The 14,844-nt window shown below is 36.2% G+C and overlaps 1 protein-coding gene across 1 annotated transcript in view; it reads right to left on the reverse strand.

Annotated features, from left to right (window-relative positions):
- LOC121092832 (sodium channel protein type 3 subunit alpha-like) overlaps positions 1–14,844 on the reverse strand; it is a 78,778-nt gene that overhangs the window by 34,737 nt on the left and 29,197 nt on the right. Inside the window, exons 12-16 of the mRNA XM_040604434.1 lie at positions 12,782–13,081; positions 9,314–9,661; positions 7,488–7,620; positions 4,475–4,713; positions 1,102–1,275 (exon numbers count right to left, since the gene is read on the reverse strand). Coding sequence (XP_040460368.1) covers positions 1,102–1,275; positions 4,475–4,713; positions 7,488–7,620; positions 9,314–9,661; positions 12,782–13,081 — 1,194 coding nt within the window. The remainder of the gene's footprint in view (positions 1–1,101; positions 1,276–4,474; positions 4,714–7,487; positions 7,621–9,313; positions 9,662–12,781; positions 13,082–14,844) is intronic.

The raw sequence follows: 14,844 nt of genomic DNA on the forward strand, positions 1-14,844 counted from the left end.
GCATTTCGTCTTAGTGATGCACATAGAAAAAAACCCATAATTTATGTTTGTACCACATTTGAATTTATTATTTTTAGTATTATTAATATTATTTAAACATCTAATTACAGATGATTACTGAACAATTCTTAACAGCATCTTGGAAGTTCATACTCTTTCCATCACCTTCACTACACCCTCTTTGCTGGCTTGGTTCCACATTTCCCTCAGCACCACACTAGGTCTTCCAATTTTAGTTTGACAACAATTTTTGAAGCAACAATTTGATGCTGATATTATCATGTCTATTCAAACCATAAACACTAACTTAAATATAATATTCAGTAACCAAACCATGGTATATGAAGTTGGATACCATTGCAACTGGTGATAATAAACCAAGTCACTACTTCCTGCTCTATATATTAGGAAATAACCTAGGTTTTCAAGTAATGTGATAACTATTAGTAATAGAGACTTTTAAATCAGGAATCTTGTGTCTGTAGTAAACGTACCTAGAACTTAGTTTGTACACTACACTAATTGCTATAAAAAAGACATTTCTAGTAGAAGCTCAATAATATTTCATTTTAAGTGATATCCTAAAGTCAGATTGTTATGACTCTTTGTTATGAGTAATAGAGTTACTAAATGTTTATTCTCCATGCTCATTAAAGTAAATGTTGTGAAGAAAGGACCTACGTAGGGGCTTTATAAGTAACACAAAATAATATTCACAATACAAAGAATAAAAATGTTAAGATTCTTTACGCTGGTGGCAATATGTTTTTACAGCTATTCAGCATTGATAAACCTTAATGAAATCACTATAATGAAGATTTACAAACTTCTCAAAAGGTAGCATTTTATGCTGGCAAAGGATATCAGTAGGATAGGATATCAATAGGGTAATTTGATATCAAAAGATATCAAAGGATATCAACTGTCAAATACCTTAAACTTGTACTTATCAAATATAGCTTTCAAATTAGACAATATGAAAAACGTGTGAGCCATTTAAGTATATAATATATCCTTTAGACACTAGTAATTAGTACAGATATTAGCTTTTTTTTTTTTGAGACAAAATGCATGCAAGTGTTTAATTATCAAGGTATTTACCAATCTGAATGACCGAAGAACAGATAGTCCTTCAACATTTGCGAGACCAAGTTCCATTAAACTAAGGCTAACGATAATACCATCAAAAATATTCCAGCCTTCTTGGAAATAATAATAAGGGTCCATGGCAATTATCTTTAGTACCATTTCTGCTGTGAATATCCCAGTGAATACCTAAAACAAAATGTAATTAATTAGTTGAGTTGTTATGAGAAATTTATATACCTCAGTAAATTTTTCTAAGCCAGTTGGAGTTCTCATACTTGTTACTTATACCTGTTACTATAAAAAAGAGCTGATTACTATCTCAAAATGGCATCTAAGTATTTCTAAAGACTAAAAACTGATAATTAAAAAAACCCTAAATCAGGACAGATGCAGGAGGGCAGAGGATTGATTAAAAGCTATTCACCATTCAGCAGTTCAGCTCCGGTTTGTATTTGATTGATATGTGCTGAACTATCCATCCAGCAGATGATGTGATATGATCCAGTGCTTTCAGTCCTGTTTCTAGAGTATAGTTCCAGTACAGCAAAAGAAGACTTGACAGCATTTTTTTTCTTGCTTGCAGTGTAAACACAAGTGTTAGAAAAAAACTCTCCAAAGTCAGACTCTCTAAGGACAGACTTTCTAAGTTCTGTCTTTTAGGTCAGAGTTGAAATGTATGGGTGGAATAGACAGGGGAAGTTGGAGTTTCTTAGACTGGGCTTTTTGTAAGGATATAGAGGTTTCATGCACAGTTACTATTCTGTGTGATAGTTATTTCCTTTTGGGAAAAAGAACTTCATAGTGATAATGTTCTTTGAAATATCTAGAAGTCCCAAATATGAAATCACCAATGCCTCTTAGTGTTTTAAAGTCCAGAATTTAACCTAACGCTTTTGCAATGAGTAGTGATCAGTGGTTTGTGGCAGCATAATAAAGAAGCTTTGAAGCATAGTGCAAAGCCACTAAAATCTTTTGAATAATCTGCACAACATGCAAAAGGTATCCTAGATGATCCAGAAGTCTACTACAGTATACTACTCTGCCTTGTGATAGCTCTTTATCCAGCTTGTTCTCAGTCCTCCTACAGTTAAATATGTCTGCTTTGCTTCCATAAAACTTATGTAACACTAACTATACTCATTATTACCTTTTAATTTAAGAAGGTTAGGAAGTAGATATAATGCTGTGGAAATACTCACCATTGTCCAAGTGTAAATATTAGTATTTTTTTAAGTGTTTTATTTTGAGAAACCAGAAATATAGCAATAAACACTATACAAATAAATTGATATTTCAGGCTGAGGGAGTTGTTCAGCTTGGAGAAGAGAAGGCTATGGGGAGAACTTTTAGTGGCCTTTTGATACTTAAAGGGGGCTTGTAAGAAAGACAGGGACAGACTTTTTAGTAGGGCCTGTAACAACAGGACAAGGGGTAATGGTTTTAAACTAAAGAGGTAAATTTAGAACAGATATTAGGAAGAAATTCTTTAATGTGAGGCACTGGAGCCGGTTGCCCAGAGAAGCTGTGGATGCCCCATCCCTGGAAGTGTTCAAGGCCAGACTGGATGGGGCTTGAGTAACCTGGTCTAGTGGAAGGTGTCCCTGTCCATGGCAGGGGGTTGGAGCTAGATGATCTTTAAGGTCCCTTTCAACCCAAACCATTCTATGATTCTATGAAATAATCAGAAGAATGTAACAGGTATTGCTATCTGTGGTATATAGAACACAACGAAGATTATACTTGACAAAACTGTCATACTTGTCAAAATAATTGAAAAAAAAAACAATGAGAAACATTTCAATTTGAAATATGTTGTTCACAAAATAATCCATTCCATCCTCAAAATACTTCTCTTGAGCATAACTTCATCCTCAAATACATAAAAATACATTTTAACAGAAGTAAACTCAAGTTTTCTTGTAATTAGGTAAGACTTTTAAGTACTGAATGAATTTTAGTACTATGAAAATGAATCATTGCATTTTAGAACTGTTTCTTCCTTCTTGTTAAAATGCTACAGAAAGGACAGAGTCATATTTGTCATATTTAATTTATCCTCAAACAGACCATGATGTCACATGCAAAGAGTAAATTAACATATTTTGAATAGAAATCACCAAATTAAGGTTAATAGATTAATACAGTGAGAAACAGAGAATTTAATTGAAACCAGCAGGACTAGTATTCACTGCAGATATATATAGTCCTAATTAAGGATACTGGATTGTTACGAAGATAGTTAAAAATATGACTGTTGCTAGCTTAGAATAAAAAAAAACAACATAAAAATATGAGATGTGAAAAGGCAAAAGACCTTGTAAGTATAAATTTTTTGAGAGAAATAGTTCTAATAATATGACAGAACAACATTTTAAAAGACAATATTCTGTAATCTGTGATGAATATAAGAATATGCCAGCAATCAGATCTTTGTCCAGGAGAAAATAAACTAATGCACACAAGAACACATAGGTAGTAAGCTCAATTTTAGTTCTATTTTTTAAAAAAAGTCATAGAAGGATGTACTACCAGTACATATAAAGAAAATATTTAGACTTTAAAACATACTTGGACTAAGAAATCTGTTACTGCTCCATTTAAATATTAGCAGAATTTTCAAAACTAATCTTTCTGAATTATTAGTTTAGAACATTTGGTTGGTTCTGATTTTCAGGACTGCATGCTGTGTGAGTCAATCCATACATCTCCTGTGTAAACTACTGGTAAAAAATTAAAAATGTACAAATATTCTTCTGAAACAAACAATTTCAAGGGTCAGTCCTCTGCTTCCTGAGCATTAGAAGCAAATTGAGAGAAACAGACAAGAACATTTAAGTGTTATGCCACATTTAGATAGCTGTTCAGAAAAGTAATTACATGTAACCCTAAATCTCTGGATCAAGTTACCTAAAGTGGCAAGGACTTACTGCTAAAAAGAAATATATCTTTCTTGGAGATGTACTTTCTCTGTAGTGTAATTTAAAAAAATACAGAGAGAAATTCTGACATCTGAATATTTCATCAATTTCCTGCAGAAAAAAAATATTTTCTGTGCTAGAATATCAGTACTATGGCTAAAATTAGATAATCTACCTTAATATTTTACAGAAAAACCCCAAGGCAGACTTCAAGAAATATGACAATCCAGTGAAGACTGTACTTCCACACATATTCAGTTATTTCATTATAGTGGTTACAAAATAATTCATGAAAACTTAAAGGCTCCAGTAAAAATCGCTTTATCTATGAAAATCATATATACAGTTTTTAAGCTGATTATAAAAACCAAAATGGAATAAATTTTAAACCAATGTAAAGCATTTATGCACTTTTTCTTTTAGAAACAGGTATTTTTACCCCAAGTACTGCATGACGAACCACTTACCAGGTTCCCTACAGAAAGGACACTGCTAAACTGTTCTGTCATTGGGTAGTGTTCCATGGCCATAAACAAGGTGTTTAAAACAATGCAAATAGTTATAGCAAGATCAACAAATGGATCCATCACAACTAAATTGACGACATGTTTTACTTTTAACCATGGACTCCAGCAATCCCAGATCAAGAAAGTATTTGCAAATCTGTACCAGCATGGTGGGCATTTCTGTCTGGATTCTTCAAGTTCTGGAAAAAAAAATAGAACAAAATTAACAAATAATGACTATTCCAATTATATCTATTGGAAGTTTTTGTTTAAAATATGTAAAAAGATTAAATCATTCAAATAAACAGCTCATGCTGACACGGGATATCCCTCACCTATGTTTAGCCATCTTAAACTTCTAGTTTATTTAAGCTCCTCTACAACCAGTGGACAGTGAAGTTGTCTCTAAAGGGTGAATCATCTCAGACATCTATCTAAACAGAGAAATGTGGTTGTCACTTTCCCATGACAGTAGGGAGAGTCTAGACATTTAGCTTAGGTTAGTTGACTGACTTACAGCAGATGTCTTAATTTTGGATGTTAAAAGTTAACATGACTCCGTCATCAGTGAGCTATATATAAATATATATAATTTTTTTTTGTTAAGTATATAACATGAGTACATATTTTGATTTGAGCTACTAGAAGTATTATATTTGCTACTACATTAAACCACTACAATATCATAACAGATAAATGACTCAGTGTGTATACTTATCATTGCTTATTTGAATCAATAGTTTTAACATACAGAATGCCTGTTTTCTTATTTTAAAATTTCATTTGACTTTGAAAATTCTTGTACAGTTGCAGCATCTATCAATTGAGGAAGAGAAGAGCATGTTAGTATTAGCAGAACAGCTCTGCTCTCAATTAGAATCTTTACAAACTATTTTTTCTTCCATTTCACTGTCAATATTTCCAAAGTCACAGAATAAGTAAATTTTGAATTAATAATAGCAAGGATGAATGTCTAATGTGATGGGATGTTTAAGGACAGCCCAGAAAGAAGATTGATATTTGCTTAAGTGAGAAATACTTAGACTACAAAATATGTAAGAAATGGCCACAACAGTTTCAATTAAATTTCTGCATAGTGGCATCAACCCAAATCTGCAATTTGCCAGTTTTCAGACATCCCTTACAGCACAAGGTCTCCATCATCATGACTCTTATGGGTGATTTTGCTAAAATAGCAAACATGCTGTTTTACTGTATTTGTTAATAAGGATTTAGTGCTAAACTCTACACTTTGAGGCCCGGTGAATTGATTTTTGCCTCTAATATTGTCCTGTATGGGTGGAATTGCAGGAAATTAAAAGCTGTTGCCAGAGGCCTCAAACTCATTGAAACTAACAAGCTCTTCCATTAAATCAGACTGTAGCCTCCAGGCAGAAAAGGGTGTTGTAAGTAGTGAAAGTTCTCATAACAAAGGCAGTGCTTCCAAAGGAATATATGGATTGGGTGGAATAATCACATTTCTGAACATGTAACTCAGGATGCTGAGATGTGGGATGGGACTGGCCTTGAACAAAAGTGACCACTCACACTGGACACTGAGTTGGCACAGAAGATTCCATTGCTTGCACTTAGCAACTTCTGGAATAATGGAAACCAGATGTGGGTAGGAGGTGACTATCAGGATGATATAGTTACATTGACTTGTTTCTTCTGGCCAGAAGAATGGAAGGACAAACTATTCAACTGGAGGAAGAGAATCATAGAATCATAGAATAGTTTGGTTTGGAAGGCACCTTAAAGATCACCTAGTTCCACCACCCTGCCATGGGCTGGGACACCTTCCACTAGACCAGGTTACTCAAAGTCCCACTCCACCTGACCTTGAACACTTCCAGCGATGGGGCATCCACAACTTCCCTGGGCAACCTGTTCCAGTGTCTCAACACATTCACATTAAAGAATTTCTTCCTAATGTCTAATCTAAATCTACCCTCTTTCAGCTTAAAGCCATTACCCTCTAAGGAGATATCCTCTCTACCTGGGAGGAGAACTAAGAACTGCACACAACAAGAATCAAGAGGTACCAACAGTTCACACTTCACGTGTTTGTGAGAATGGCTTGCAAATACTTTTAGAAGAAAATAGGTGATATAAGCCTTATATTCCTGACTATTAGTTTGGGGTATATTTGTTTATCTGAGAGCAAAGGACTTCAACTATATTTTAATTCTGACAAAGTAATCCTAAGAACACTGTAAATTTTCTTGGTAATTTCTTGCCCTTTTAGAACATGTGTTGTCGGACATCCACCAGGCAGCTGTCACACTGTGCCAGTATCCAGCAGATAGATCCTTTAAGCTTATAAAAGTATTTTAATGGCATATGTATGTAGTGTGAGTGTACTCAGTTTTCATTAAATAAGCAAAACATTTCCAACAATTTATGCTTTCTCATATAGTAAATATAGTATCTTTTTATCTTTGATATACTTACCTAAGAAGGTTTAAGAAATGCTTAAGGAAGGCAGTTCATGCGCGTTGCCATGGGTTGATTACAGTTGCTTGTTTTCTTTAAAACTATTTCTTTTCATTCCAAATTCCTATTGTCTATCCTTGGATTTTATGCCTTAAGGCAATGACTGTTCTAGCACATCACTGCCATTCATAGCAATTCCTGTGTGTCTTAATTGATCCTGTTAATGTTTTATATGAAGAAATCCTTGTACTTTCTGTTTGGGGCTCTGGCAGTCCCCTAGCTATGATTATTTTGTCGTTGTTAGTCCACTCAATAGAGTAATATTATGGAAAGTGTCATGAAAATTAAATGACTAAGCATTTAGAAATGCTAGTTAGTAAATGATCTTAGAAATTCTCAAAAGCCTTTTGTACCTGATGTTCAGAGATTTCACACGTCCAGTTTTACACGTACAAAGGTAATTATGTACATAATTGTGCTGCACATGTAGTTAACAGAAATTCACTGAACTGCCTGTCAGATAAAATGCATCAAATACCTTCCATTGTATTTGTAAGTATGCTGACTATACTCATTGCTCTTTGTCTGGCAGCAGAATCTTCCAGCATTTCCATGGAAATTTGATAAGAACTCAGTCTTCTTTTTCTTATTTCTGTTTCTGTAGCGGTGCCCTGTAAATGAAATACTGAGGAATTAAACCAACTTTCAACACCCAATTAATAATATTTACTGTATAATACTGTACTGATAATCAAAATCATCTTTGTGCAGCATCCTAGACTTCTCTTACAAAGTGAAGGTTTCTGTTCCTGTAGGAATTTGAGAAATTCAGTGGGAATTTTGTACAGTGCTACAAATAATCAAGTGGGGGACATAATACCAAGGCAATGTGGGACCAATGAGTGAACAAAAGTTTTGCTAGGTATCTCTTTGCTACTGACTATTATTATTCTTTCAAGAAAAAATGATCAAAGTTGAAACTTGTCACCTTAATTTCCAGCAGCTAATCATGTTAAATAATTAAAGCATGAGTACAGAAAGTGAACTACTATTTAAGAAAGTAACTCTGATACAAGAAACATAACTATAATTGTAGGAATTGATTATATCTCTAATTCTATATACTACATTCCTAACGTGATAAGTGTAGTTGGAAAATTTTGTATGAGAAAAAAATTACCTTATTTAGTATTTCTTCTACCTAATTATTACTGAAAAGCTCATACTGAATTTGTGATATATTCTTGCAGTGAACGTGCAAGCCTTCTCTGTTCTGTATGGCTTCTAATTGCCTTTGCTAAGCATTATTATCCGGCTCTGATTTAAATGTGCCTAATGTGTCACTACTTTGCAGCGTGTAGGTGTCCTGGTAGCTGCTCTTCTTTTCTTCTGGAGTGTGGCCTGGGGATCTAAACACAGGAGTGGATTAAAAAGTTCCTAAATCTTGGTTTCTGGTTTTCTGATTCTGTGATTCATGGAAACCACTCACTTTTTTTCTCATTATTCTCTCCATATCCAGAAAAAGAACAAAAACACATGCAGAACTCATAAGGGATTTCAAAGTCATCTGAGTGTGAAGATGAAAAACCATTTCTGAGCATTCACTAGTACTGTTTCTTTAAAGAAAGCTCTTGAGTTAAATGGCTAATTTCAAGTGAATGTATTTCTGAAATAGAACTATAAACACAAAACCTCTGAGGTAATCTGGTTGAATTTCTGGTATGAAGGTCTATATCAAGATAGGAGAGAAACAAAAATAAAAATAAATGTATAACAGTAGTAATGAAATCTCAATACTTATCAAAATATTTTCAGGTTAAATACAATGCCATTATAGCCACCAAAATACCATACTGAATATATATTAAAATACTATGTATGAAAAAATATGAAACAGACTGAAATACAAAGTAATTACAAAGGTACAGAGGATTTTTACGTACTTTCCTCAAGTAAGTGATAAGAAAAGCATCTTCAACGTAAATTCTGTAAGGGCTATTTCAATTAACTATCATGGGATTAGTAACTGCATTCTGCTTAATTTTGCAAGTGGTTTCCTGTATGTATTTGCAAGTTACATATCAAATGTCTACCTTTGTTGATCAGGTGAAACTGTATACAAATTGTTAAATTCAATTTATGCTTTTTTCTTTCTATGTGTGGATCCCTTGCTATAGTCAAGGAGAATATAATACTTTGCTGAGGCTCAGACATACCGGGTTAAGGACTTTTTTCCCCTTATGTTCTGTTATTTAGAAAGTATTGCAAGTTATTTCTCACAGCTCTAAGAAATTATAAGACATGCAGAGGTGACCAATAAGAAAAAAATTCCATGCCTGAACGAAACTGTTTACTTATAATTACCTCTGGTATAAGCTGACCAGTAGGTGAAGTTAGAGTTGAAGGTCCTCCAACCAAAGAAACAACTCCATTGCAATCCACAGTGCTGTGCATCTTCCCATTTACTGGAACAGCTGGTACCATTCTAGATGACACACTTGCCTGACTAATATTACTGTTGCGCCGTTCCCCATGTCGATTTGGAACAAAAAGAGAATCTCTTCTGCTCTCATTGTCTTCAAGAGTGCTGTGCTCATCATCAGCAAAGTCATTTTCAGATCCTATATCCTTTGCATGACCTCTGAAACTGAAAATGCTTGTTTTGCTGTTGCGCCTTGGTGAGAACAGGGAACCACGAATGCTTAGCAAAGACTGTAAAAGAATTGATACAAATCAAAACAGCATTAGAACTGAGGTTCGAAGTTCTTGGCTTTTCAAAGAATAGTTACAGTGCTGGAGGAAGGGTAGCCACTTTTTTCTTCAATACTATCAGTATCAGGGGAATGTGCTCATTAGGGGACCTGAAGTAGAAGGGAAAAATTCTTTTTAATGTAATGTATCAGGACTGAGGAAAAGTTGTGCAGAACATTTTTGAACAAAGGTGGCAGGCTGAATTTGTTTAGACCTATGACTGTTGGACACAGTTGTCAACATCACTATCAAGGTTTTGCAGGTATTTGTCTTTTATTCCTTCTATTAGAGAACAGAGTTAAAATCTTTTACTTTTCTTCCCTTCTTCATCCCCTGGGTTCCTATGGACAACAATTGCTATTGGTCACTGATCATTGTTTTCTATTCTATTTGCTAGAGGCAGAAGTGGTCTCAAGTTTGGCATTAAATTCCATCTAAGCTGATGTGAACAACTTGTCTGCCTTCTTCACAATAAGCTCAATAGTGGGAACAATATATGCAGTACTCTAAAACTAAAAGACAGAGGCAATGGCTTGGGGAAACTCTGGACGTACAGTATGAACATGACTAATAGCATACTTGTGCATATAGCACTGTGGAGGCTAGAGCAGGCTGCACACCTACCAGAAGGTACCACTTGGCCATCAGGCAGCTTAAAGCAGCCATTCATGAGACACAGAGTTATCTAAAGATATCCTCTTACAAATGAGAAAAATAAATTAGTGGTTGTTGGTAATTCATCTTTTAATTACAGTAGAAGCTGGTTAATGGAATGTTCTTCTCCCTTGCTACATATTTTATTAACAGCATTCATGAATAAATAAAATGAGTACTTATTGCAGAAAAAAGAAACCTTGCATTAAGCTTTCTTCAATTCTGCATTTGTACAGATCTTCTCATCTTGGAACATAAAAAACCTGGTTCAAGATGGCTCTCAATTTTTCACTCGTTTTGCAGGTGGAAAATGCTCACTTGCAATAGCAGTGGGTTTTATCCCATGATAATTAAAGTGAACGTGAAAACTGCACTGTAATATATAAGCCTATATTAATACTGTGAAAACCAAACACTCAATATGTGCATATATCAATCCATATGTAACTCTGTATATTCATACTCAGATTTATACATACACAGACATAATGTGTGCTCTGAACTGGCAGTACTGCCTGTTATAAAGGCTGGAAGGTGTTTTTATTGTTATGAGATGTATTTTTTCTGCTTTTACAACTATACCAAATCTTAATAATTTGGGCTGAAATCTTCTATGCTGGCTGTCAGCCTCAGGCCAATTTACTTGAAGAATATCAGCCAAATGATTTTGCTAACCCATTTATGTAAATTTGGATGGAGAAAAAGTGCTGTTTTGTTTATGCTGAAAGATAATTTTATCTAAAAAAAAAGCTTTAGCTGCTATAGAGCATAACAATGAATTCTGACCAAGTGGTACTACACCCTTTGTACATATATTTGTAAATGTATTTGGCCAATCTACAATCCTTCAAGAAACCACACACTCACTAGGTTGCATCTGACTACTACCACTGCCCTTGGTTTTTTTTAGAGAATGTTTCCATGACTGCTATGTTTTGTTTGTAGTCCAATCTTTCCAATATGTGTTATCATGTTCTGAGCACAACTAATTGGATCAGGCCCCTCAGTGATCTGGGAGGAGTAATGCCTGCTCTGCAAGCCCCTGTTGGTTTGAGACAAAAGATACAAGCCCAAATGGCTGCAATTCTAACACATGTAGAGGCAGAAACCTATGCGTCTACATGCTCCTGGAAAGAAAGGTCTGAAAGGAAAGCTTGGCTTTTCTTGCAGGCTGCACCATTCATCTGCAATGGAATACTGTGTCAAAGGACTAAACCTCAACAGGGGCCAACTGGGCAGATGATGATAATCTCCTCTTACCGTTCGACTGTGTCGTTTCATGCTCTGCCAACCTATTTCACCAGGGAGTTAACTGCACGACTAACAAGATAAACCACCTCTCCCTTTACCAGTTCTACAGCCTGTAATCCTTCCACTCTTGTAGCAGCTCAGTTTTATTTCATTTATATGCAGGCAACGTATCTTTTTCAGACTAGGCATCATCCCTTATACTTGACTAATTACTGAGGTTTTGTTTCAAATTAAGCTTTCCTCCCCTCAGTGCCTTTATTTCAGTGAGAAGCATTTCTGCCACTGAATCTCATATTTGAGTCTGTAAAGTAACACACTTGATATGAACATTAAATGCCATAAACGTTGGTAGTTAAACATGGGTAGTATTGGTAGCTAAAGGTCATCTATTAGCTGAGAGCAGACAAGATTATTTTGAAGAGATGCATTTTGAGTGATTTTTCTACAAATACCATAACTGTGTGTAGACTTGAAATAGGCAAAGGTATCCTTAAGCGATGGAAGAGATCTTTTGATTTAAGGGAGTAGAGCTTTGAAGTTTGGGCTAAATGATTTCCAGAGGTCATTCCTAAATATTTTTTTCTATGATTGCAATGATGCTCCATCTTATATAATGAATTTGTAATGAAAAAGAACAGTATGACTAAATCCTTATAAGTCCAGATGATGTCTACATAGTTTGTCTTTATTGTGAACTACTAGAGCTACTTCTCTCATTATCTGCCACTTAAAGATGCTAATTAAGGAAAACAATAGAAACTAATGATAGTGTGGAATTTCGTATGCAGGGTATTTTGATGATGTGGTCTGCTAAAAAACCCCACATATTGGTACAGTTTTAAAATTGATGCAGAACAGAGAACCTATGCTTGATTAATGCAAATATGTGAGTACTGATCAAAGAGTCTTTGATTCTTTCTCCAACCTACCAGATGCATCTTAATTTTCAGAAATGTTTTAATTAAATTTACAATTATCTTTGGTATGTTGGTTTTATCCCTTTTCTAATAGAATGGGTCAAACCATACCAAACTTCAACACTTTTAATGGTACTACCACTGTTTTTTTTCTTCACTCACCTTTTACATAAATTCCAACATGTGCAGCTGCTTTAATGTCATTCAAAACCAAACTAGAGTAGATGTACATGATTTAATAAAAAAAATAGCGCTGTACCTGGTGAGGAGATGTGAACCTTTTCTCATATGTCAATTGACTTCCTTCTGTGGAGAAGCGGAAACTTTTCCTCCTAATACTGTCTTCTGACTCGGACTTGGGGAACTTATCCATATCTCCTTTGTCCTCTGCTTCAGACATTTCTTTCTGTCTTCTTTTCTTCCTTCTGTTTCTTCTTTCTTTAGCACTCTTTGAGCTCAACTTTGATGCTTCTGAAGAACTTTCCAAGAGTTCTCCTAATCCCCCTACACCACTGAAATCTCTTGATGCAACTGATGCTGCTGCTACTGCTGCTGTTGCCTGTCAGGTCACAAAGCAAGGTATTCTTAGTAGGTGAAAAATTAACAACTTTATAGGCTTTTATCAACTGTTTTTATTACCACTGTGGTAATACTGCTGGTTGTACACCCCTGCATATGCAAATATACACAGACAAATTGAACTGAAGGTAAAGTATTGAGCTGTATAGCTCCTCATTGTTTAATAGCATAAACTACTTGAAGCATCAGCCTCAGCAGAAAAATAAGAACATTGTTCCTTAAAGACTAAGAATCATAGAATAGACTCAAAGAATCATTTAGGTTGGAAAAGACCTTTAAGATCACCAAGTCCAACCGTTAACCCAGGACTGCCAAGTCCACCATTAAACCATGTCCCTATGCTCTGCGTCTAGATGTTTTTTAGACACTTCTAGGGATGGTGATTCCACCACCTCCCTGGGCAGCCTGTTCCAATGCTTGACTACCATTTCAGTGAAGAAATTTTTCCTAATATCCAACCTAAACCTCCCCTGGTGCAACTTGAGGCCATTTCCTCTCCTCCTGTTGTTTGTTACCTGGGAGAAGAGACCGACCCCCACCTGCCTACAGCCTCCTCTCAGGCAGTTGTAGAGAGCAATGAAGTTCCCCCCTGGGCCTCCTTCTCTCCACACTAAACAGCCCCAGTTCCTTCAGCCACCTCTCATAAGACCTGTGCTCCAGCCCCTTCACCAGCTTCGCTGCCCTTCTCTGGACAGGCTCCAGCACCTCTACGTCCTTCTTGAAGTGAGGTGCCCAAAAATGAACACAGTGTTTGAGCTGCAGCCTCACCAGTGCTGAGTACAGGGGGACAACCACTTCCCTTGTCCTGCTGGCCACACTGTTTTGGATACAAGCCAGAATGCTCTTGGCCTTTTTGGCCACCTGGGCACACTGCTGGCTCATATTTGGCTGGCTGTTGAGCAGCACCTCCGGCTCCTTTTCCTCCGGGCATCTTTCCAGCCACCCTTCCCGAAGCCTGTAGTGTTGTGTGGGGTTGTTGTGACCCAAGTGAAGGACCCGGCCCTTCTCCTTGTTGAATCTCCTATAACTGGCCTTGACTCATTGGTCCAGCCTGTCCAGATCCCTCTGCAGAGCCTCCCTGCCCTCAAGCAGATCAACACTACCTCCCAATTTGGTGTGCCTGCAAATTTACTCGCTGCACAAGACACTGGTCTAAAATTAAGGCAGTCAAAAAAGTAGAAACATGATGTTTTTTCATGTATTTCAGACCTGCTTCCCCATTTTCTCTCAAGAAAAGCCCCATGTCATAATCTAATTTAGCTGATCCCTTCTGAGTTTGAGAAAACTAATCCCTAGCATCCACCATATGAGTTAGTATATCATAATCCAACTAGCAGCCTGCAAGAAGTTGAATCCATCCTTTCCTCACTGTCTTCACAGCAAGGACACTCCCCACACTTGCCTGGCAACAGGCACACCCTCTAGACATGTCTGCAACCCCTCTTCACGTTTGCTTTCCTGCATTTCCCACTGTAACAGCACTCCAGGTCTTTGTTATAGATACACACAAGTAACTCTATTGTCTGTTGCTGACGTGGCCAAAGAGGAGAAAAAGTTTAGGTCTCTTCTCTGATACAAAGAGATGAGATGACTTACTGGAGCAAAAAGCCATCCCAAAACTTAGGACCAGTACCTTCACTGACAGTGGCCAGCCTGCCTCACTTGGTTCGTTAGGGAAACCAGTTCATTTAGTCATCAAATAAAGGAAGAATTGAGAGTGTTTCCAGTACTTTTCCCAGAAAG

Source organism: Falco naumanni, chromosome 8 (assembly GCF_017639655.2).
Source record: "Falco naumanni isolate bFalNau1 chromosome 8, bFalNau1.pat, whole genome shotgun sequence".
In the NCBI taxonomy this organism is placed as follows: Eukaryota; Metazoa; Chordata; class Aves; order Falconiformes; family Falconidae; genus Falco; species Falco naumanni.